This window comes from Pan troglodytes, chromosome 9 (assembly GCF_028858775.2).
Source record: "Pan troglodytes isolate AG18354 chromosome 9, NHGRI_mPanTro3-v2.0_pri, whole genome shotgun sequence".
NCBI classification, from domain to species: Eukaryota; Metazoa; Chordata; class Mammalia; order Primates; family Hominidae; genus Pan; species Pan troglodytes.
Genome location: NC_072407.2, coordinates 114,273,061 through 114,299,571, shown reverse-complemented (window position 1 = coordinate 114,299,571; position 26,511 = coordinate 114,273,061). Strand labels below are relative to the sequence as shown.

Here is a 26,511-nt window from a genome sequence, read left to right as displayed (position 1 = left end):
ATAGAGAGGAGTCAATAGCTACTACTTCATATTGATGAATCAAGAAATGCAAATATAAGCATATTATTTGAGTTATGAACAAAACCACCACCAACGCTTCCTCCCCTCAAGAAAGTCGAGTGAAGAACAGGACTAGCAATGGAGGTGAAGAGGAAGACTTATGTTTTATTTCATACCTTTCTGTACTATTTTAATGATTTTTCCCCAGGCGCATGTACTTAATATTCTTTTCTTTCTTTTAACTTTAAAAGAAGTCAGGATTCAGAGACAGCACTCCAGAACTCCCACAAAGTGAACTCATTTTTCTCTGTGCCCCAAAACAGCTTGGCTTTATCGTTTGACTTGGCCTCACCAAGTTTGTGTTTTCAGCTGCACTTTCTCAGACCTGCATTCTTGGGGACGTAGAAGAGACATTTAATGCATTTTTATTGCATAGATGAGAAGATAGTAATTCCTTCCTTGAATAAACATATTCAGAGCACATACCATGTGCACTGGAACACTGGGCACTGGAGACACCGAAGTGAACAAAACAAAGTCCCTGCCCTCATGGAAAGTGTTTATATTCTTGTGGGCAAGACAGACACCAAGCAAGGAAAACCTGCCCTTCCTTCACCTGCTGAGAGAAAAGCTAGACAAACCCACGTCCACATCTCTGTTACCAGCTGCAAGACCCTGAGCCAATGACTAAACCTCTCGGAGCTTTTGTGTCCCCATCTGTAAATTGCAGATGACTGCCTTTCCGGGTCATCAGAAGAGTAAACATGGTTCCAGGCTCCCATTTTGAGTTACACAGACACACATTGGAGTTTTTAATAAACTAGAAAGGAAATATAAAATCAAGTTTCAACACTCTTTGGGTAAGAGCTTATAACAATATAAATATCAAACTATTTCTGGGTTAGTTGAGAGAAGTATAGATTGTGAGTCGTTTGGTGTTGATGACTTAGGAAAATCAGCAGGATGAATCTTCATTCAAGTTAGACTCTATTTCCCAAAGTAGGTTTGGTGAAACACTTGTAGCAAGGGCTCTATAGCTAAACAAACCGTAGGAGCACAGCCTATTATCGATAGCCCTCTCTTAGAAAGTCACAATGCACATTGGTATAATAAAGGTCCTGAGAATTCCTGCCGCAAACAGGCCTGTTCAGTCCACAATTTCCCAACTGACTTCATCATGGAACTCTTCCACCCACTGTCCATCCACAGAATGGGTGGAGTACTGTCCCACACAAACATCTCCTACCCACCCTAATTCCACTGAATTAGTACTTAGCAGAGTACACTTTAGAAAATGCTGAGATGGAGGGCTTGTGGCCTCTCTTTAGCTCAAGCCAGAAAAAATAGTCTTCACGAGTTCCCTAGCACTAAAAAAAGCTCGCCAGACTCGAGCAAGGCCCATGTGGCCAAGAGCAGACCTCACTGTGAACAAACAGTTTCTCTCTCCTAAAGACCCTTCACATTGTGTGGGTGGCATATGAGTGCCGCCAGGACGCGATGAACCTATCTGCACAGGCTGGGAACCCTCCTGAGGCCCCTCTGGGCTCCTGCCATCATGTCAGGTTCAACAGTGAATCGGAACCATCCTGCCATCTAACCGATGCCGGCAAATCCACCCCAAGAACACCTGTTCCTCAAACAGCCAACTAATCCTGCAGACACTTCTAGAACACACAGCCTAACACGTGAGAGATGTATGGCAGCAGTTTCCAAAGATGCCACTGTGCCCAGCCCCATAAGCCCTCAAACCTCCCCCAGCACCTCTCCCCACCCACATCACACCCCCTACACACACACACAGAAAGCTTCCTCCTGGCTTCTAGCATACCCAGAATAAAAGCTGTTCTTGGGACCTGTGGGCTTTGCCAGAAAAGAGTTTTGAGGACAAACCTGATACTGCTGCTGGGATAAACTAGCAAATCAAAGGTCAATTGACTGGCATTTCCTTCTGTCCCTGTGACATCTTCATTTTGTGCAGAAAGTGCAGTTTGGATACCACTGACAGCTGCTGACCCTCCTGCAGGAGGCTGGAAGCCCATGAGCCCTCCAAATGGCAGGTTCTGCTGTTCCCTCCTCTTACACAGTGACAGGCAGGCTGTCACCTGGAGCCTTGCCTGGCTTTGTTCCCTTCCACAGAGACTCACCACAGCAAGCCTTGTGTGCCACTGCCACTCACAGCCACTCTGTTCAAACCACATCAAGTAGTTGGAAAAGTGATACAAAGCGGATGGTAGAGGAAGAAGCAATTGCCTACCAGGAGTGATCGGAGCATGAAAAGCCCTGTTTCCTCCAAAATATTCTCCCCTGCCAGCTGTAAATGCCTAAAATATTAGAGTAAGAGTTTATTCCTTCGGCTGAAAGCAGGTGGCACGTGGGAGGTGCGTGGCGCTTGCCCCTGCCTCCTCCTCTATGTTCATGGCAGGCATCGCTTCACAATCTGGGAATCTTTCCTGCAGCTTTGCACCCCCTTACAGCCACTGCCCTACTAAGCTTCCCATTTATTCCCGTTAAATATTCCTTCCTGTATTTGTGGGAAATCATTTAAAATAATCCAGAAAAAAAAGTATAGGGGGAGATAAGTGAAGAATGGAAGCAAAAATGATAGACTCTTGATAAATGTTGAAGCTGGTGGGTATGTATGGGTTCATTATACTTTTCTCTCTACTTTCGTGTATATTTAAAAGTCCTATAATAAAAATCTAAATTAAAGTATATATACAGGCCGGGCATGGTGGCTCATGCCTGTAATCCCAGCACTTTAGGAGGCCCAAGCAGGAGGATCACTTGAGCCTAGAAGTTCAAGACCAGCCTGGGTAACATGGCAAAACCCCATCTCTACCAAAAAACAAAAACAAAACAAAATGTAAAAATTAGCCAGGCATGGTGGTGCATACCTGCAGTCCCAGCGACTCAGGAGGCTGAAGGGGGAGGATGGCTTGAGCCCAGGAGGCAGAAGTTACAGTAAGCCAAGATTGCAACACTGTACTCCAGCCTGGGTGACAGAGAGAGATGCTGCTAAAAACACATATACATATATATACATACACACACACATACATATAGTATATGTGTGTATATGCCAGTTTCTCTTCTTACCTGATATCACTTAGATATCAACTTAAATTGTAATGTGAATGAGTTTTTGCATCTTTTTTGAGAGCAAATTTTGATAGTAAAAGAATAGAATAGCTGAATTCTCAGTGAGGCAGGAGGAGGCCACCAGTTGGGAGGAAAACAAAGTCAAACATAATTGGGAGGCAACGGTTCCCAAAAATCTGGAAGGGTATTTACTTTACAAACTGTTAAGCCAGTGCTATTCAAGAACAATCAAACTGGATTAGGGAAGTTTGGTGGAGAAACTAAATGGCCATTTGCTCTCGGCATTGTTGGTTTCTGAAGTGTTAATTTTTGCTGTTGTCCACCTCTGCTTTTCACATCAAGCAGCTTGAGTGTTAGAGGCCAAGGTTTTGATTTGAGATATGAACTTTGAAAGTTTGTGGACCAGCCCCTGTTGTTTCAATGAACCCAGTTTTCAAGTTATTGACTCTATACTCTTCTCTGATCTCAAGGACACCAATGAATCTGTTTCTAGCCTCCAGTAGATTTAGAAGAATTCATTTCTCGCTCATAATTTACTGAATTATTTTCATTCAAGATTCTTAGATGAAGCCACCCTTCAAAATATTGTGACATGGGAGAAGTTGCCCAAGACCTGCTGTTTCCATTACGTCCCCCTCTAAACACTGGCTGTTCCCCCATTCAAAAGTCCATCAATAAAAATGTAATTCTACTATGGGAGCCTTAAAGCATTCAGCAATAGGAGTCTGGTTAAACAAACTGAAGTTATACACACAATGCAATATCTATGCAACCATCAAAGAGATGAATTTGATCTATAGGGGCTGAGATGAAAAGATCTCCAAGATATTTAGTATGGAGCAAAAGTCCAGTTGCCCTGGTGGACCTGAAGGGACAAGATCACCCCCTGCACAGAGAGGAAGTGTTGACCGCTAGTCACTAGAACTGAAGGTTCACCAAGCCTGCCCCTGAGCAGAAAGACAGATCAAAATGGTTGAGCACAGAATTTGTGGGCACTGGGTGAGAAGGAGGTTCTCTTAGAGTCTCTTGCTTCATTCAGAACAGCTTCAACTGATTCCTCTAACAGTCCAGGTGACTAAGTCAGGGTGGTCTCATTACAGTGATGACTATTCCCTCTGAGTCTTTAGGTAAGAACCCCAGTTGTGATACTAGACCTCTCATTCCTTTTTCCTGCAATAACCCAGCTTCAATTCAGCTTCAGATAAATTTGAGTAAATTTCATCAGAACCGAATCTTCCTTTCAGATCCACTATCTCCAGCAGACCCACACTGCCAAGATGCACATTTTCATGAAAGCCCTAACAAGAAAGACTATTATTCTCAAGGTTGAACCCATGGATACAATAAAAAATGTGAAAGCTAAGATTCCTCCAATCAACAGGGATTGATTTTGCTGGCAAGCAACTGGAAGATGGATGCACAAATGTCTGAATATAAAATTCAAAAAAAGGCCTCTTTTGCTGTTGAGACATCATGGTGCTAAGAAGTCATCTTATAACACTCCCAAGAAGAATAAGTGTAAGAGAAAGAAGGTGAGGTTATTTGCTCTGAAATACAATAAGGTTAACGGAGATTGGCAAAATGGGTCGCCTTCTCCAAGGGTGTCCTTCCGATGGCGTCTTCATGGGCCACCTTAACCCACATTACTATGCAAGTGCTGTCTAATCCTTGCTGCAACAAACCAGAAGATAAGAACGTGTGTGTGTGTGTGTGTGTGTGTGTGTGTGTGAATACAAGACTAGAACTACTTTAACTATTGGATTTTATGCCAACATTTGAAATACAAAGATTTAGATTTTATTCTTGAAAAGGCAAAATTATGGTGATGGAGAACAGATTAGTGGTTTCCAGGGGCTACAGGTGGGGCAGGAGCATAAGGGAGTTTTTTTGGGAGTCATGAAACAGCTCTGTATCCTGATTGTGTTGGTGTGGTTCCACAAAGGTATATATGTGTTAAAACTTATAGAACTAGACATCAAACAAATTCAAGTTTACAGAATAATTTTAATTAAATTTTAAAAGGTCTTTCTGAGTAGTCAAAAAATAAACAGACCCATAGTTCTGTTTATATGAAACTAACAAGGAACGTACAGCAACTTCTTCCAGGCACTGCCAGCATCTAGATATCAGTATTCACACACTGAGGCCACTGTGTCACTTAGAGATGGCTACAAGGATGAGCTCCCAGATGACAGGGGACCAAGCCACTGGTGGAAGGACAGTGGGACAGTAACCAGCCACAAAAACCATTCCATCTTCTTACAAAGGGACATTCTCTGTGCACAGTAATTCACAGAAGACCCCCAAAGTGTGCAAAATAAAGACACCGGCAAAAGAGAAAAAGAAAATACTCAGTCTGTTCGACCTGACTAGTTAACCAGAAGAATTACCACCTCACACACACAAAAAAATCATGCACAATGTAAGCATAACAGTCTGTTCTCTATAGATATCTGCCCAGAGTCTTCCAGTGGCTCACAGAAACCTAGAACCAACTACGGAGCTGGGAAGAAAATTGGCACACAGGGAGGAGAGTCTCATATGAGATTAAATTTCCGACTAGCACAGTATGATGGGAATATGGAGTGAAAATTAGGTTTACTTATGGGCAAGGACAGAATTGGAGATTTCTTACCCATCTGAGTTTGGGGACTGGGATTGGTGCCCCCTATCCCAACCAAACTCATGCACCGTCACTCTTGATAACCATGCAGTAACCCTCTCCTCCCCACTTCCTGGCTCCAGGAGTGACTGGGATGTGTTTTGTGCCCCCACGCCACTTCCCCTTAGGCCACCAGGATTTCTGCTGCAGCTGCGAGAGTCAGTCCCCATGAATGGTGCAGGGGCCACCTCCAGCATCCTGCTGGTCTATTTGTTTCCCTCAGGGCTTTTTATCCGAAATTCCAGGATCTTAGCATGCAGGGCAGTCTGATGGCAACCCCAGAAGGCAACCTCAACGAATGGGTTAGAAATCAGAGAATAAATGCACCCACCTCCCCTCCAGAGTGAAGTGTCCAAGGAGACACTCCTGACAGATCCTCACCAGGACTGGGCCCAGTTGCCCGCCATGGCAGCCAACTCAAGACTGACTTTTCCTCCTTCCCCGCCTGGCTCATTCTGCTCCCTCACTCCCTTGCCTTGGATCACTCCACAAATAAACTCACTGCTCCTGAATCCTTGTTTCAGGCTTAGTTTTCAGGGAAACCCAAACTAAGACAAATGGCTAGATTATAGCTCTCTACTCCATCTCACTCACTCCGTGAGGTCCTAGAGCCAGCTCCTGGAACATAATTGCACATTTCCATCAAATGCCATTGGCTGGAAAAACTTCAATCCCTTAATGTCGGTAAATGGACTAAGACGTGGGCTGCGTCCCTATACCATTTCAAGAAGCCGCCACTTTCCAGTTCCAGGTGCCTCTTGTCCCCAGCCCAGGCTCCCCTCGGCCCCCAGGCTGTAACCAGCAGATCCTGACCATTCCTGTCTTCCGCCCTCATTTGTGTAATGAGCCCCAGGAGGCTGGTGCTCTGAGCATTTCAGTGCCCATTGGAGGGCTTGCAATTTCTTCACTAATTAGGCAGGTGAAAGGGCTGTGCTGAGAGGCCTTTGCTCCTGCATCTAACACCAGCGTTACGCCAGGTGGCATAGCTTTCCCCCTCCCTCCTCAGTCTGTTCAAGCCCATTGCCTCCCAGCCACAACTGCTCAGGTTAAGATACGTCAAGATGGAAAGTTGCCACTTGATTAAGATAAAAATAAAATAATCAAAATATATACCATGTTCCTCCTTTGAACAGATGGCCAGGAAGCTTGCCTCATAACATTGAACATCAAAAATGAATCAGAGGCTCACCTTCCTGCATAATCAAGAATTTGCTCACTGTTTGTACTACAGCCAGGCAGGGGTGGAGATTCTATCCACAAAGGTTGAGAAACGACAGAGAAACCATTGGTTCCATCGTGAGGCTCTCCTTAGTCTTTCCCTCAGCCTGTTGGGCAACACTGGCCTGCATCAGATGTCGTGTCAGTGTGTGCAAGAGAAAGAGGAAAGAGGATGCAGAGATATAAAACAAATAAAAGATATGTCAATTCTCTCCCTCAGGAGGGCCCAGAGCAATGCTTTATCAAACCATACTCATTGCCATTTTTTTTCCAAAGAAAGAGTATTCCAGACACTCATGTTTTTTATCTCATGGAGACATCCCAGTCTAGATACTTGTCACTTCATTCCAGTTACAATACTTGAGCACACTGTATAATGATTTATTTGTTTACTTGTCTAAGCTCCCTTGAGCTCTTTGAAAACAAGGATCATTTCTTATGTGACTTGATATCACATAGCCCAGCAGAGACCTAAATGAATGTTTGATGAATGAATGAATGAAAATAATCAGAATTGTTGAAAGAGCCTCTCAATTGGTCTAGCTTCCTCCATTCTTTTTGCTCTATTCCACACGGCCACCAGTTTAAATCTGTCTAAAAGCTTCAATTAGATAGACCTATAGGTGCTGTGAAATTACCTCCAAGATATACAGTGAGTTGTAAAAGTAAGATACAAAACAATAGACATGTCTAATTGATTTTAAAGGAGAGTAGGAATATGTACATATATAGTTTAGATATCCCTAAATGTTTCCAAGATATACAAGAGAAGGAAAAAAATGTTCCATTCTGGGAAAGAGTTAGGCACTAGGGATGGAAAGGAACCTTGCTTTTTAGTACATATCCCTCTGAATTTTTCCCTTGCACATATATGTCTACCTTTCCATTTAAAAAGCCAATTAATAATTATTTTAAGAATTATGGTTAAAATTACTCTCATGCTCAAAAATACTCATCGACTGCCTATTTCCTTCAAGCCAATTAATCTCATAAACCCCAATTTGACTTTCTAACTTTTCCCTGACAATACCCTGCACAGACCCTATGTTGTCATCACAGCTGCCCACAAATACACCAGTTCCGCCTCCATGCACATGGTAGGGTTGCACTTCCCTGCCCCCCTGAAGTTAGGGGTGGCCATGTATCACACCTTAATGGGCTAGATGGAGGTTGACGCATACAGAGCCTGTGCTAGGCACCTTCCAAAGCAGTTCCCAGTGACACTCACTTCCTGGCAAGTGCACACTTGTGTGGTCCCTTCCTCTAGAGTGTAAGTGAGGCCCAGCCAACTGCTTCTGGTGACTAGAATATGGCAAAAAGGATGGAATGTCACCTCCAAGATTAGGTAATAAAAGACTGTGACTTCCATCTTGCTGACATTCTCTCTCTCTCTCTCTGGCTCTTTCCACATGGCTTCCCTAATGGAGAAGGTCACCTGCTAATAACCATGTGAATGAACTTGGAAGCTGACCTGGCCTTGTTGAGCCTTGAGATGACTATGCCTCAGCAGACACCTTGATTGCAGTCTTATCAGAGACCCTGAGCCAGACCACTCAGCTAAAGCACCTCTGGATTCCTAACCCACAGAAATGGTGACATTATAAGTACACATTGTTTTAAGCCACTAAGTTTTATGGTACTGTGTTATACAGTGGTAGACAACTAAGATAGAGCCACTGCACCATTCCCTTTCTCCTGCCAGGTGATCCTAAAAGCACAGGTTGAGATGGACCCCATCCCTGAGTGACTATGACGAGCAGGGCAGACTCACACACAAGTAGATGAACGAGATACAAACCTGTGTCTATTGGGATTGTTTGTTACTGCAGCATGACATAATCTATCCTGACTAATGCAGCATGTATGTGAAATCACCATGAAATTTGAAAGCATAATCCAGATATAAACTATTATTATTAACATCTGAACACTGTTTCTATGTCCTGACCTTTGGACCCCATCTTTCCTCTCCAGTTATTCTCATCAACCATTCTTCAATTGGACCTCTCCCACAAATTACTCTCTAATTACCCTGGGCTGTAGCAATCTGCCCCATCTTCTGAGTACTAAGCACCCACCCCCCAATTTTTCTTTCCTATCACTTATTACAACTGTAACTAATTATATGTGGATCCATTCCATTTATTCAGTGTCTGTCATCTCCACTAGAATATAAACTCCATGAGGACTGGGATCCTGTGGGTTTTACTCATCATTATATTCCCAGCATCTGCCACAGTACCTAACACAAACACCTAAATATTTAAATGAATGAATGAATTCACACACTCTTATTCTCCTCTATACACTCATTTTGACACAATCATAAAATGTTTTGTTCGTTATTTTCATATCTCACATGTTTGTTATGGATTGCACTTCCCAAGTAGATTCTGAGTCCCTGGAGGCATGAATTGCATCCTTCAATTGGCCGGGACACTTCAAAATCATGGCAGTGCCTTAAACATCGTATAATACCTAGAGCCTTGCTCATGGCTGGAGCACAATCACTGCTAAATTCATATTATTCCTTGTGCTCAACAAATTATTGATAAATTAATATAAACAAGCATGTATCAATATAATGGTGTGAATATGATTCTCAAGGAAATAGTAGAGCAAATGAGTGAGGAGTGTGAGATGAGGGCAGATCAGAAAGGCTTTCTGCAGGAAGAGAGCTGGAAATATACATTTGTAAAGAGGCAGAGAAACAACATGCATGTAGCTGGTCACTGTGTCAGGCACCAGACTAGATGAGATGCATGTACTATTTTGTTTAATTTTCAAATTAGCCCTATGTGATAAGTTCTATTATCTCCACTTTACAAATGAGGAACTGGAGCACAAAGAGGTTAAGTGACTTGCCCAAGGTCACAGAGATAACCAATGGCAGAAGCAACAACAAACTCAGATCTGCCTCTCTCCAAAAGCCCATCTCTACCATGCCAGAACCTAAGTTTAGATGTAAGCCTGGTTCTGTCATTCTTTGGCTGTATGGCCTTGGGCAATATACTTAACCTCTCTTGACTCAGTTTCCTTAATTTAGTTAGCATTAATCATTGTGCCTATCTCATGGGATGGTTGTGAGTATTAAATGAGATAAAATATGTAAATCACTTAGAACAGTGCCTAGGCCATGGTAGGTACTCAATAAATGTTACCCATTGTTATAACTACTTAAAAACAGATGTCAGAGAAAAACATAATTCCCCTACCAAAAAAAGAATTTTTATAAATGCCCTTTCATTCACATCTATTTTCGTTTGATATTTCTACACCCTAAGCTTTAGGACTGCAAGAAAAAGAGAGTTTTTGGGACAGAAAAAGCCATGTGGGAAACCCAGAAACAGATCTCATCTCACCTGTCCCTATCAGACTCTTCTGCCCGCCACACGTTGCCCTGTGCAGCCTGGGGTCCCATAGCACCAACTCAAGGTGAGGCATTGGAGGCAGCCTCTCGTGCACTGCCCTCTGACCATCAACACACACCCATTCTCACAGATCCTCAAACAGCATTGGCCACACAATTTGGAGGGCTCAGTGCAAAATGAAAATGTAGGGGCCCCTTGTTCAAAAGGTATTCAGACTTTCAAAACAGCAATAGCAGCACATCAAACCAAGCTGAGGGCCCTTCTAAGCACAGGGCCTTGATCAACCTCACAGGTCACCTATGAAGCTGTCCCTGTCCTCAAACTTCTCCAGAGGGGGCCCAAACAGCTGGGAGAGTCAGAAACAAGTGAGACGCACCATCTCCCACCTTGGCTTCTCCATCCAGGCAAAACCTGACGTGGAAAACCCTTTCCTACAGTACCTCAGTATTTTGATTAAAAACCATGATAAACTTGTGGGTGCAACAAAAGAAGAAATTGATGTTTTAATACAACTCATTACAGCACCTTTATTAACTCCAGAAATAGAAAGAGAATATAAAATAGAAAGATTAGTTTAAAATCAACACTGCACTGGTAAGGGCAGCCACGATTCCAGGAACATTAATTGCTGGATAGCCTCATTACTGATTAAATAAGAAATCTCAAATACCATTAGACAATTGTGATTAAATGTATGTCATTCTAATTGAATGTGTGGTTTATTGCCTTCCACTGAATCAGCAGGTCACCTTCCTGTTTTGTATATTTGAAAGGGCACAGCTATGCAGTGACAGCACAGAGCCATTATTTCTCAGAGAGCCCTGAAACCCTCGCACTTGTATCCTAAAATATGGCTGTATGTGCAGGTGGCGAAGGAGTATGCCATACAATAGGGAACTTGAGATGATGAAAATAAATCCCACTTAATGTCACAGCTGGGCACTTTTTCCTCTGATCTCATTACCCAGCTCTGGAGTCACTTGCAGTCCCCCTGACTTTGCAGTCATTTGAGGACTAGGGGGAGTTGGGCATCTTCTTGGTGCAGAGAGGAAGCTCCAGATCCAGCTCAGCAACTGGATCTGGCTGAGATGGTGGGGAAATGAAAAATCTCTGGTCTCATCTCTCCCTCACTTCTGCTAAGGAGCCGGGACAGAAGAGTCTTCTAAGGTCCATCCTTTTTGGTTTCCCAAGGATGAAAATACAAAATTAACGTTGTCACTGCTCTGACTGGTCTTTGCTGCTCACCTATCCCTTGGGACATGGGCTATCATCTCTCCACCCTGCTCTCGGCTTTGCCTGGAATAAAAGCCAAGGTGAAGCGGGACAAGCACCTTGCTGCAAGCCCGCGGGCTGTGTAGTCCCACACAGCACATCACTCCAGAAGGGACCAGGACAACACCAATCCCAGGGCCCACCCTGGAGGAAATCATACAGTAGGTTAGGTCATTCTCAGTTGAGTTTTGTTACATGGCCGTGCACATACGTGAGCGTGCACACACGCACGTGCACACACACACACATGCACTCAGAGTTACCCCAATCTGCCTAAGCTCCAGATCTGGTCACATCAGTGCCCTGCTTCAGGTAAATGCTGGGTTTTTTCCCACCAGCTGGGCCTTCAAGGCCTCCACCAGCTGCCCCAACCACCCTCTCCCCTTGATCCCCCAGTGACAGCCTATACCCCTGCGCAAGGACTCCCAACAGACCCAGCACAGGGACGCACACGCTGCCTGCTCTGTCTGGAATGCTCTCGTTACAGTTACTGGGAAATTACTTCATATCTTGTTTCTCCAGAGTCCCTGGAAAGGAATGTTTCCCGCTCATAAGAATTAAGAACTGTTCCTAAGGTCTAGGCTCCCCAGTCACCAGAGGGTGGTCAATATTTCAGTTCAAATGAGGAGAAAGGAGGGTGGGCTCCAGGGCAGCCTGTTGGTGAGGGCTCAGATTATACAGGCTGCTGGCTGCATGGGGCTGAGTGAAATGAAGCCACCAAGCCTTGGGAGCTACAGAGAGGTGTGGTGAGACTGGTGCCACCCCCAAAGCTGTCCAAGAGACCAGGCTGGTCTGGACAGGGCTGTGAGGCAAGATGGGTTCAGGAGGTGCCACAGTGCTAGACAGATGGTGGAAGAGCAGCTTTCAAGAGCAGTCTCAGATCCCTGAAGAGTGGAACCCACAGACTGAGACCCACATCCGTTGTGGGGTTCCTGGAAAACCTTGTCAGGGGGTGCCCCAAGTAATGACTGGTTTTTAGACTTCTCACCAACCTTGACTAACAGGAACTCAGAGCTCAACTGACTTGATTAAATATCTATACTTGGCTGGGCACGGTGGCTCATGCCTGTAATTCCAGCAGTTTGGGAGGCTGAGATGGGCGGATCACCTGAGGTCAGGAGTTTGAGACCAGCCTGGCCAATGTGGCAAAACCCCATCTCTACTAAAAATACAAAAAATTAACTGGGCGTGGTGGCAGGCAGCTGTAATCCCAACTACTTGGGAGGCTGAGGCAGGGAGAATTGCTTAACGCAGGAAGCAGAGGTTGCAGTCAGCTGAGATCACGCCACTGCACTCCAACCTGGGTGACAGAGCGAGACTCCATCTCAAAAAAATAAAAATAAAAAATCTATACTTAAGCATCTTGGAGCAGCCATACCAAGTACAACTTTCCCCTTCTTCCCACAGGATGGGCTCCTCACCTCTTCCAGGAAGTCCTCCACACTGCTCCCGCAGCCACTCATGTCCATGCTGCTAGTAGAACACCGACCACGTGGCCCTGGCAAGTAGGGTATGTACAAGGCTCTCCCAGGCTACATTAAGCCCATCCTTGGTCCCCAGTACCTAGCAGCCTGCCCAGCACATAACACATGCTCAGGAAATATTGAAGGCAGGAAAAACAAAGAAGGGAGGGAAGGAAACTTCAGCTGCCCAGGCCCCCACCAAGCTACCTTCTACACATCACCAGACCCAGAACTCCCTCAACCACCCCAACACCTCCACCAGGCCCTGCCCCATATGCCTGTAACACTTGGGGTACCCACTACCATGCTTGACCCACTTCAAGGCAGTAAAGCACGCCAGTCATAAGCCTGACGTCTGGAGCCAGCTCATCTGGGTTCAAATCTCAGCTCTGCCACTTATCAGCTGTATGACCTTAGGTAAATTATTTAACCTCTCTGTGCTTCATCTGCAGCAAACTATATAAAACAGAACCTGCTTCTTAGGGTGATCATGAGCGTCAAATGAGTAGAGCGATTTTGAAAGGATACATGGTACTTAGGGAATGCTATCTTATTATTGCATTATGATTATCTACTTAAAAACTCATCCCCCCACTAAACCAGGAGTGCCCCAAGGGTAAGAATCATGTCTAGGTTTTTTTTTTTAATATATCCAGAACTTAGCACAACCCCTAGACTGGCTTAGAATAGGCATCAATAAATGATTGCTGGATGAATCAGTAAATGATGCAGATTCTAGGTAAGAGCAGAGAGCTCTGGCAAGCCTGTGGAAGAGAGGACCTGAGGGCTGTGGGTTGGCTTTAAGACTGCTTGGTAAGGGACAAACAAGTTTGCAGTGGGCTAGGAGAGGTGGGCCTGAATCTCCAGGGGCACTAGGGCCTCACTGGAGGATTTAGAGGACCTAAAGTATCAGGAATTAGATGGTAGGATATTGGAAAGGGACAGAGACAGAAAATAGCTGCATTTCCCTTACTTTCTCCCCGTTTGGCATTCATGTCCCTCTCCTCTCCTTTTCTCCTTCTGATTACCTCTTCCTCTCCTCCCATACTCAGGAAGAGCAAGACATAGCAAGCCTAACAAAGAAAAGTGCCCTGGATCACTACGATTGTATAGGTAGAACACAGACAAAAAAGGGATATACTCAAATGGCCATCCCTCCTGGCCAGGATTTCTGCAGGCAGGGAAGACATCAACAATTCTGTACACCTGAAATACGTGATGCGGGAAGAACCATCACTCGATGGACAGCCTGCCCTCTCGATGCTCATATAGGAAGGCTTTCTTTAGACTTTCTTTTCTATTTCATCAATTCTTCTTCAGTACAAAACAAAAATAATTAACAACTCACTTGTAATTTATAACTTTCCCAATTTCAAAGCTCAACATTTTTTTGTTTTTTGAGACAGAGTCTCACTCTGTCACATGCTGAAGTGCAGTGACATGATCTCGGCTCACTACAACCTCTGCCCCCCGGGTTCAAGCAATTCTCCTGCCTCAGCCTCCCGAGTAGCTGGGATTATGGGCACACACCACCACGCCCATCTAATTTTTGTTTTTTTAGTAGAGACAGGGTTTCACCATGTTGACCAGGCTGGTCTCAAACTCCTGACCTCAGGTGATCCACCCGCCTCAGCCTCCCAAAGTGCTAGGATTACAGGCATGAGCCACCGCACCTGGCTCAACTTTTAAACACACTTAAAATACTCTGTCCTAACCAGGGCCTCAGATCTAGAGCACAGAACCCCTCTGCAAAGTCTATCAATGCAGCCAAGAGAGGGTCTGTTGGATTCCAGAGTGACAGTCACCTCAGAGGAGAGTTTCTTCACATTAGAATTAGAAGTGAAAGGGCCCAGTCTGCTCGGGTTTAGGAATCTCATTTCATTCCTGCTGTGCACTGCAGGCTGGTAGGTGTGACAAATTGTCTTATCTTTGTCTAACCTTTGTTGAACCCATGCTTGCTTCGGGGTTTAACTTTAATATATGGCTTCAGTTTAATAGCAAAGTGCTTGTCTTAAAATGTCAGATTGTAAAGTGCTGAGTCATTCACCAAGAAAAGCCTGGTCCTGAGTGGAAATTAGAATTGCTGGGGCACACAGAGCAATACCACATATCTTCAGCCTAAATAGAGGAGACAGAGCTTAAGTTCAGATCAAATTTAGAAGGCAGTGCTGAGCTCCAGTGGGGCTGTTTGCTCTGAAAGACAAGAATGAATCAGATGGAACGATCAGGCAGCAGCTGAAATATTGTCACTCTTGAAAGTAAACACAGTGGCAAAGATGTGGCGTTCAACATTTTATGTACTTAACAACTGACTAAACTGTACTAAATGAGACCAAAATATGAAGAGAACCAAGCAAATAGTGTTCCAGATGTAAGAAGTGATACAATCCTGCCAATATGCCTACAAAGTTCTGTTAATTTTGTTTTATACCTATATTTGTCTTTATATGTATATATGAATTAAATTCCACAGTAATAATTATTTCAGGCCAGGCACGGTGGCTCATGCCTATAATCCTAGCACTCTAGGAGGCCAAGGTGGGTGGATCACTTGAGCTCAGGAGTTTGAGACCAGCCTGGGCAACATGATGAAACTCTGTCTCTAAAAAAAATACAAAAAAAAAAAAAAATTAGCCAAGCATGGGCCTAGCTGTCCCAGCTACTTGGGGAGCTGAGGTAAGAGGATTGCTTGAGCACAGGTGGTCGAGGCTACAGTGAGCTGATTGCACCGCTGCACTCCAGCCTATTTGACAAAGTGAGACCCTGTCTCAAAAAAAATAAATAAATAAAAATAAATTATTATTTCAGGCTGAATTATTAAAGAATCCTAAAATCAGAGGGCAGAATATGATGAGAAGCAGGATATCTAGAAAGCATCTCTCCACAAAATGCTTTACTAAAGTAAAAATAGTAACTTTATGGTAGAGAAATCTGGCAGTCCCCACCTTAAACAGGAAGTCAAAGTCATCACCAATAATAAAACAAATCGATGATGTGCTCCTTAATATGATGCTCTGGGAAAGATACAACATCACTTCTGTGATATTCTTGCCAAAAATGTATGACCTGGATTTAGATCTCAAAGAAACATGACATAAACCCAAATTAAGGACATTCTAGATGACAACTGGGCAGTATTTTTCAAAAATGTCAAGGTAATGAGAGACAAGGAAAAATTAAAGAACTATCGCAGATTATAGGAGACTAAGGGGACGTGAGGGCCAAAGGCAATGTGTGGCCCTGGGCTGGATCCCGGACGAGAAAAGGACAGTATTGGGAAAACTGGCAAAACTCGAATTAGGGCTACAGATTATATCATAGTATCTTATCAATGTTAATTTCCTGATTTTGATCATCATACTCTAAGTTATATAAGATGGTAACATTTGGGGGAATCTGGGTTAAAGAGTGTATGGAAATTCTTTGCACTATTTTTGCAACTTTTTTTTAAAAACTGAAATTAATTCAAAATGAAAAGTTAAAAATAAATAAAGCTTTAAGTGAATTAGAGGATCTCAATTTAGCAGTTATAAGGATGAGGGGAGAGGACTCTTCTTCTGCAAAGCCCTTACTCCCCATTCTCAGATAAAAAGAATTTTGGTAACTGTGAGACATAATAGAACTATCACAAATGTATGAATCTAGCTATATAAATAAAGCAGCATACGTCACCGTTCTTTTTTTCCCCTGTAATTGTGTAAAATCTGCAAATTTTTCAAGATAGACAGCTACAAGCTTTAGAGCTACAAGAGCTGGTATAAAGTAAGGTGGAGTGCTGTTTCCCATCCGGTAAGACAGGGCCAACACCGTCACTGGGAAGCCAGGAGACTTTGGCTGAGTTTCTCTTAGCTCCGTCTCTTCCTCCGTGAAATGGATTCATCTTAATGCCTGCACTAAGAGATGTGAAAGGGCAGTGCAAAAAGCGTCACTGTCCTCCTACTGCACAGCAGCGCATGGCAATGCTGCCACCGTTCTAAGGAGCATGTCGGGCACTGTGCCACAGCTTGCCTGGTTGGAGGGGACAGTGGGCTAAGTAACCAGTCTCTGGGACAGCCGTATCTAAGGTCTCTAGCCTCAGTCTCCATCCCTCATCCTGTGGTTTCCTCATCCCACTGAGCAAGGCGTGGGATGGGCAAGAGTCCACCGCAAGGGACCAGACAAGCTCCACAGCCCGTTATTTGGGACTTCAAGCTGCCAGCTCCCTGCAGCCTCCCCAGTCCACTTCCACGTTCTCATCAGCATACTCCCCACTGTCAGGCTGGTTTACTAGAGGCATGATTTACATTACACATCAACAACCTAGTGCCACAGGCAGCAAAGGCAGAGACTCATGATGGGCAGTGCCTGGGTCTGGCAGATGATGAGATGGGTGAGCTTGGGCCCCTCAGGACTCTTTTGCATGGAGAGTCGCTGGGAGCCTGCTGGTGTGCCCGTTCCATCCCACGCCTCAACCATAGGGAAATCTCATTCATTCCCCAACCACTCTACTCACCCTGCTGCCACCAGCTCCTTCTTGATCCACTAGGGCACAAAAAAAAATTGCTTTTTGCTCTTGAGGAAGATGCAAAAGCCTATAGTTCCTGCAGGCCCCACATTCCCTCGCTCACAGGGCAGGGGCTAGACAGGCAGCATTTGTTAGTGTCTCCCATCAAAGTCACTTTCTGACCTGGCTGTTCATCTCTAACCTGCCTGTTCCTGTCTGCCAGTCTGTCCTCCAACGGCAAATGGAGAGCAGTGAGGCTGCCTTTCAGCCCTCTGGGTGCTGCTTTCCCTCCCCTAAACATCTAAGAAGACAGGTGTTCATTGAGCCCCTCTTCTCTGTCAAACCAGCAATAACTCTCTCAAAGAAACCTGCAAAAGGGGCCCACATGCCTGTAATCCCAGCACTTTGGAAGGCCAAGGCAGGTGGATCACTTGAGGTCAGGAGTTTGAGACCAGCCTGGCCAACATAGTAAAATCCCATCTCTACTAAAAATACAAAAATTATCCAGGCATGGTGGCATGCACTTATAGTCCCAGGTATTCTGGAGGCTGAGGCAGGAGAATCGCTTGAACCTGGGAGGTGGAGGTTGCAGTGAGCCGAGATGGCACCACTGCACTCCAGCCGTCAGAGTGAGACTCCATCTCAAAAAAAAAAAAGAAAAGAAAAGAAAAGAAAAGAAACCTGCAAAAGGTTTCAAAGTTCAACAAATAGGAATGCAAGTTCTGGTCCTAGAGCCTGCTTGCTGTGCATTCTTGGGTGAGTCATTACCCTTTCTAATTTCAATTACCTAACCGGTACCATAGAGAAAATCATGTGTACCTTGCAGGGTTGTTCTGTGGCTCAAATGAGATGATGTCTATAAATCACTTAGTGCCACGTACAGCACATGCTGGATATTCAATAAACGCTTAGTTCCAACCTCCTCGATAATAGAATGATTGCTTATTGAGCATACCAGTCTCTGATGTAGGTACCTTACCTACATCATCTAATTTAATCTCACAGTAAACCTATAAGGCAGCAATCTTCATCCCTTTACATGTGAGGAGACTAAGGCTTAGGGAGGTCAGGTAACTTTTGCTCAAGGTCGTACAGCCAGGAAGTAGCACAGCAGGACTCAAATCTTCTGATCCCAAACACCAGACATTCTGGTCTTCACAGCACAGCCTCCCTCCTGCCTTGGCAGACCTTAGAACTGGGCTGACATCGACAAATGGGGCAACTGGAAGGCACCGGCCTGGGCACCAGAAGCAGTGCTGGAAGGAAGCCCAGTCTGGGAGCCACAGGAGAAAATCCAGTGGTGGGAGGGAAGGGGCACCGCGGCTCAGGGTACAACCACACAAACGGGCGGAGTCCCACACCAGCATGGCTGGGGAGTGTGAGTGTGAATAACAGCTGTCCACTTGACTGGACTGAGAGAGGCCGAGGTGGCTGGTGAAGCATTGTTTCTGGGTGCGTCTGTGGGGGTGTTTTCAGATGATGTGAACTTGGGAGTTAGTGGACTGGGAGAGGAAGACCCACCCTCAATGGGGAGGACACCATCCAGTAGGCTGTCAGCACGGCCAGAGCAAAGCAGGCAGAGGAGGGGGGCATATTCAGCTTACTGAGTTTCCTCTCCGCCGCCCCATTCCCTCTCTCTCTCCTTTCCCACACGGGATGCTTTGCTTTCTCTCCTCCTGCCCTTGGATATCAGACACCAGTCCTTTGGCCTCTGACTCTGGGACTTGCACCATCAGCCTGCCGGGGACTCTCAGGTCTTCAGCCTCAGACTTGGGGCTGCGCTGTGGGCTCACCTGCCTGCTCGTTCCTGGTTTTGAGATTTCAGATTTGGACTGAGCCAAGTTACCAACTTTTCTCATTCCCCATCTTGCAGAAGGCCTGTCATGGGACCCTTGGAGAACCCTAATACAAAGAGGGTGGGGAGAAAGGCAGGGGGGCCATGTGGAAAGGGGAGAGTCCACCTGAGCACAGCTGGGGATCCTGGGTCAGGTGACACCCAGCCCTGCAGGTGGTCAATATCAGGGAGGTGTATTGGTCAGATTACCTTACTGTTCAAAGGTGGTTCCAGGACCAGCAGCACCACCTGGTCGCTGATTAGAAATGCAGAATCTCAGGCCCTCCCAGACCTCCTAGTTCAGAATCTGATGTTTAACAACAGCCACGGGTATTTCTTATGCACATTAAAGTTGGAGAAGCAATAAGTCAGAAGGTTACTGATCCCCTGCCATGAATTTGAGGAAAGCAGAGAGCAGTGGTTCTTAATCTTGGCTGGACTGGTTATCCAGATCCTTGTCCAGATTACAGCGACAATAACAAAATCCGGCCCACAGGGTTGCTTGTGAAGATCAGTGGCCCAGCACCCATGAACGCCCTTGTAAACTATAAAGTGCTCTAACAGTGGTACCTACTCCTTTTGCTTTTCCTGTCACATTTCCTCTGCTGCTTCAAAACCAAAGGAAGTGAGGCCTCATTTCTTCAGGTTTTGTCATTTAGTTTAACCCTATTTCATCCCACAAAGTCCGCAGAAGGCACAGATGAGAAAATCACCCCCTAGACCTGCCTTACTTCTGCTGAGTCCCTGCCTACTGCAGTTCTTCTCACCTCCTCCTCCACCCACCATGGTACGTGACACACTGCAGGAAGAGGAGAAAACGCCAACAGGTCTGATCTCCCAGGCGTAGAGATTTACAAAGCAGTCAGCACTTTTAACTAAAAGTCTTGTTCAGGATACGCACAGACATTTATCATGTGGGCAGGGCCTAGCGCTCTGGTTGGATCTCAACATGGAGTCTCTTCTTTTATGTCAGATCAGGATGGGCCAACTGCAAACTGAGACAGGAGGATCTGCTGGGAAAAAACAGGACCTGGAGAAGACCTGTGTTTAAGGCTTAACCCCAGCTCTGCCTCTAACTTACCTTATATGATTAGATGGATTATTTAATCACTCTTTCTATGTTCCCACCTCTCCTGCTGCTGTCAAACCTCAAATCTCTATTAACCATTGGAATTTTGTTAGAAAGTGATGAATAGTCCATGCAAAGACATGTAATAAAGAATGTCTTCTATTTATAGAAATTTGATCATATTTAAAGCACTTGATAAGATGATAAACAAAGAAATTATCCCCATTTTATTAATTTAAAAACTGAGATTTGGGTTGATTTGTAAAATTGCCCAAAGTCTTGAAGTTTTACATGAAAGGCAGTGTCAAGAACAAAATCCGAACTTCTGACCCCTAGGCCAGTGCTCTCCCTACATTGCTAACTTCAGCGGAATGCCATTGCATGTATCTATGAAAAACCTATTTCCATTTCTACCTGCATAGAAAAAAGTAACGGTGGCAGAAGGGCCACATCCACTTTGATTGGTCCCACTTTGGAACTGAAGGAAGACTTTGGTTTCCAAATAATGTCTCTGCTAGAAAGGAAGTTTGCAAAATGTGGATCTCTCATTAAAGAGTCTTTCTGATTAGAGGGGAGTGGGAACAAGGCCAAGGAAAATGTAATGGGAGTCAGCTGGAGATGCAGGTGTGCGGTCTTATAAATTACTCAACAGTTCTTCAGGAGAGCCCCCCAAGACCCCACAGCACAGTGGGAAGACGAGTGCTCCACTCTGCCCAAGGAACACATGGCCAGGAACTCCTGCTCCCCTTAGGATTGGGTCTAGGGGGTTTGATTCCAAAAGCCAAGAGTGGCAGGGACTTGCCGAGTTCAAAATAAGCCCCTTTCTCTGACAACTGCCAGTAGTCATGCTTGTACCATCTCATACACAGACACACATCCATATCGACTGGACTAGGGTGGTCACGTGACCCAAGCCCATCCAGTTCTCTCTCTCCCTGGGAGTCTGAAATTAGGACTTAGAGGCATCCAGTCAATCTGAGCTGGTTACTTGGATAAACAAGAAGAAAACTCAGGAGCTATGGGGCATCCATTTTATACCATGCACGTGAGGAGCAAAGTCACATGTACACCCTGAACAGGACTTTGTTTGCAATTAATGTTTCTTTTACAGGGATGCAGAGGAAGAGAATGAACAAGGACTATGGGCTCCTAACAGCTTCAGAGCTCCCAGTCCCACCTCTTAAAAGGCCCAATTGTCCTGGGATCTTGTAAGATATCCCAGTATCACAATGTACTCTTTCCCCTTCCCGCACCCCCCTACCCCACAACTGGCTGTAGTTGGTTTCTATTATTAACAACCAAAGAACCTTGAATGAGACCCTAGGTAAAAGAAATTACCCACCATCTGATGACTGCTTGGCATGGCTACAAGCTACCAAAAAAGGTCTCACTCACCCTGCCTCCTCCAAAGGTGCAGGCAGCAATGAGATGTAGAAAAGAATTGGAAGGCAACCTTGGAGGCCGCGGACACTTCATAAGTGGTTTAAGGCAAACAGAACATGACGAATAAATAAACTGAACTCATTCCCAGACCTAATTTTTTTAAGTAAAATAAAATCAGGTCCACTTAGAGTTTAAAATGGCATTTGGCTAGAAGTTTCTGACAAAGTGTCTCCAAACTTCTCCCTAAATTATTTATTATACAGAAAAATGACAAAAACTCACAACAATAATGAAAATGAAGACTAACAACCTGTTACCAGAATCTAGAAGGAATTCCTACTAACTAAATAAAGCTGCTAAAGCTGAGCTGCATTGAGACAAACAGTCCATGCTTCGCCTTAGAAAACACAACAGCACATTGTCTCGAAAGATGATAGACATTTTCTTTCTCTCCTACTGTCTACCCCCAGTTCAGAGACCCAGGACCAAGCCAAATGAAAACCTGGCTCTCTATTATGACTGCTACTCTTTGGAGGAGCCGGAGAACTATTCCCTCTCCCTCTATCTACATCCATTCATAGAATGCAATTACTGGGAAACCACAGAGCAGGAAGGGGAAGAGGATTAGCAATGGCACGTCATGTTTTGGAAGACATTTTTTCCACGCAGCATGCCTTATAGGAAGCACAAAGGTAGTTTGTGCTGGAGAGTAAGATTTTCACATCCCCCATCAGTTCTGGTTGTTAGAGAACAGGCAGAAGAGGAAGGGGGAGATCCCATGCCAGTTCAGCGGGGCTGCACAAGATGAATGCCCTTCAATTCTGGGGAGCTGTGCACCACAACTGACCTTCAGCTACAGACCTAGGAATAAGGCAGTGAGCAAAGCCAAGGACAATCTGCACAGTCTACACTTCCTCTTTTAGCAAGCAAGCACCAAGGCTCCATGGAGCTCTACTTGCTTAAAGGTAAACAATGTGCCAGGCTGGAATTGGGGATATAGGGGAGGGAACCCTCAGGAGGCCTATGGAAAAACAGCATTCACCATAAGAGAATAAGGGAAACAGAGCCTCACCCAGAAGACTAAGAAAAAGAGCACACTTCTGAAGATAACTTACTATAGAAACCAGAAGAAAATGTTTTAAAATTGGCATTTATAATATAAAAACATAATATGGCCCTATGAAATTGAAACTGAAAACCATATATATACACATACATATATATATATACACACACAAATACATATAGATATATAGATATAGAAAACAAGCTGAGTTAAACTGATATCAGGATAAGCTTCAAAGACTGGCATGTGAGATGACATTTTAGGTTCTTACAAAAGTGTGATGGGGGGACGGCTCCCTTGTTTATGTTAGACCTAATTGTGATTCTTTTAAAATAAACAGTGAAGCAAAACTTTTAGGATATCAAGAGAAAGCAGTTAGCTAGAGGAGTGGAGTTTTAAAAAATATGTCATCTAAAACAATATTAAACAATATTCAGATATGATCCACTCAGACTTCAGCCCCTTACTACTTGTAAGTGTTCTTCCCTCTGCAAATGTCCGAGCAAATCAGACCAGCACACACCCACTGGAGAAGAATGGCATTCTAAAGCTGCTTCTTTTTTTGGCAGAAATGATGGGACTGTTAAAATTCAGTAATGATTTTATTACCTCATTTGAGATCATTTCATTGTCCAAGTTATTCTCTTTTTTCAGTAGCAACAGCAAATTTGGTAAGAAAGCAAAATCCAGCAGTTCTCATACAAATATTGCAAGAATTTTGTTAAAATATTTTAGGGTACATAGTGATTTCAGAATACGTATTATTATAGTACCTTTAGCTGCTGTACAAATACGTCCAATGTTTGTATCTTGGCTGAAGTACAATAAAAGCTTATCTGTCACTTACAAAAGAGCTCAAGGCAAATGTTCCCGGTTGGCAAGAGCAGCTGTCCACCCTGAGCACCCAGGCTAACAAAGTTTCTGCCACCCTCACCATGAGGCCCCAAGGTTGTCACTGTCCTCTCATGGCACTCAGCTGGAAGAGGGGAAAGAGAACAGAGGACAACTCATTAAAGGCTCTTATGGGGAAGTCCTATATGTCACACACATCACCTCCATTCACATTCTACTAACTAGAATACAGTCTCAGGGTAAATATTAGGGGCTTCAGGCTTATGAAAGAGAATTTGGCCAATGGAGTCCAAGAAAAGATATAAAGGAAACTGGTTGTAACAAGAGAAAGATATTCCCAAGAAAATTAAATTATTAAACAATAATTAAAAGTCATATAGGAAGGAGTAAATGAGTGAAATGGACACGGCAGAAAACTAAGGAAGTGTTATAGATGGCAAACTGGAGGAACACTTTCAGAATGCCAAGAAAGAGCACCAAGAATTAAAACTATTTCCTTAATTCTAAGATGTCTGTGTTGCCACATCATCACTTCTGAAATCAGACCAAGTCTTGCAATCACTGGCATCTTATAATCACCCCGGGCCAGGGAGCTGCCATGGTGAGGTCATCAAGACCTGGGCATGGGTGAACTTGGTCTCAGCTGTTCATGTTGTTAGCACTTTAATTGAGTTGTATACATTGTTTAAATTACATGTGAGTTTAATTGCCATTTAAAATGTCTTTTAAAAGATTACACTATGGTTTGGCATTGAAACAAGAAGTTATTATGTATGCAGAAAGGCATGGAATTCAAGCAGCAGGATGTAATTTGATATTACTGAAGCAAATGTCTATTATTGGACCAACCACTGCAATTCTTTTTTTTTTTTTAAACTAAGTGCTTGACAGGACCCAAGAAAAGAAGGTATCCTTAAGTAGAAACTGTGTTATGTTTTGTAACTGAGACTCATGCAAAAAGAATTGCCTGTCACATGCCAAACAATGCAACCAAAGGCAGGAGCAACTGCCAAGTCCCTCAAAATAGATGAAGTCTATCAAAATAAGAGAGAGAATGGTGTGAGCAACTTACCAATTTCACAGGACTGTAATCATGGCATTATGTCACAGTTTAATTGGCAGCATTTTTTCTTCCTTAGTTGTACATATAATAATAGTGCTTCTTACAACAAATACTAGCTTAGATTCAATAAAATACAGTACTTTAAAAAGAAGACGATAGCTATGGAAGACCAGGAATAGAGATTGAGCCTAAGAGTTATGTTTCTGAAGAAGAATCTAGACCAATCAAAAGAGAAACAATAATTGAAGATATAATTAAAGAAAACTTTCCAAAAAAGTACACAAAGGGGAAACAGAGGAATGGACTCAGTTCACCAGGTTCCAGGTAAAAGTAACCAAGAAACACTCAAATCCAGAAATATCCTAACAAGTTTTTAAATTACAAGCAAATTTTTAAGTGTTTTCTTTGTACATTCAGACCAAAAGAAAAAGGAAGGAAGGAAGGAAGGAAGGAAAGAAGGAAAGAAGGAAGGAAGAAAGGAAGGAAAGAAGGGGAAGGGGAAGAGAAGGGAGGGAGGGAGGGATGAAAATTGTGCTGACTTTTTTGTGTCTACTACAATGGAGCAGTAGCTTACAGAGTTTTTATATGGAAAACACTTAGATGAAAATTTTACTCACAAATAAGTTTTAGTTTTTGAGGACAGACAACCAAAAGAGTTCAGAATGTCTGCCACTCACATATTCTTTAAATCACTTTAAAATATATTTCAACTGCCCAAGTGATGACTTAAAATTACTCAAGAATGGAAAAAAACAGAGCATCAAAGGACTAGCAGTGAGTGTTGAAGCCAATTACACACAGAGAGTTGGTCTAAAACAATTGTTTAACTATGGTTACAAGACAGAATATGTGTCAAAAATACCCTAGAACCAAAAGACATACAACATCAAAAAATAATGCATGAATAATCTGATCCCAAGTCCACAAACTAATAAACTTTCAAATAGGAAAGGAGAACAGAGGGAAATAAAAGTGTACAGAATTCATCCTACACAGTTGCAAGCTTAAAAATACCATTTTATTCTTGACTTTAACAACCAGAGAAATATTGATTGGTGCTCACATCCATTTTTAGAAACTCATTACGTAGGAGAGTAGGGGCCTGTCCTTTAGAAGATAAAAACCTCACTCCTGCCTCAAGGTATTTACAGTTTGAAGATCTCTAACCAACACACAGGATAGGTTTTAATTTGTTACAAGAATAAACAAATGTCAAAGTCCTTGAAGAATTTAAGGTTTTGTGCAGAACCAGTCCTCAGATGCTGTTTCAATCTTACTGCCCACCAGCATTTTCCATTCCTTCTGGTAAAGTCTCCTAAAACCTGGTATGAAAGGACAGCAGTTCCTGGTCACTGTGGTGCCCTCTGTACCTGACGGCAGGGTCTGCTTGATGTCAGCGTGCGTTGTCACAATCCATGAACCGGACTGTCCTTGTTTAACAGCATCACTGGTGTCACTGAGAATGAGACACACAAATTCGGATTGCAGGGAAGCTCTCACGGTAACCATTACACACACAGCACTGAGACCTGAAATCAGTACACAAATACCAGATATTTTCCTTCCAGAATTTAATTTAATGCTCACAATCACCATCCAAGTAGGCAGCATTTTTCCCATTTTACAGATGAGAAAACTGAAGTTTAGAAAGGCTGTTTTCCAGAATTACAGAGCCA

General features: G+C 43.8%; 1 protein-coding gene across 5 annotated transcripts in view; it reads right to left on the bottom strand.

The window, feature by feature from the left end:
• Positions 1 to 26,511, bottom strand: part of LOC451550 (uncharacterized) — a 128,096-nt gene that overhangs the window by 46,635 nt on the left and 54,950 nt on the right. For 2 of the 5 annotated variants that reach the window (XR_008537888.2, XM_054661638.2), the window contains one exon: positions 25,832 to 26,291. The exons of 2 other annotated variants lie outside the window; for them this stretch is intronic. Coding sequence is in view for 1 of the 3 variants with exons in the window: in XM_054661638.2 (XP_054517613.1) it covers positions 26,066 to 26,291 (226 nt within the window). In the remaining 2 variants the exon portion in view is untranslated. Of the gene's footprint in view, positions 1 to 25,831; positions 26,365 to 26,511 lie in introns of those variants that run through there. One more of the 5 variants, XR_010147308.1, reaches the window with a different exon arrangement.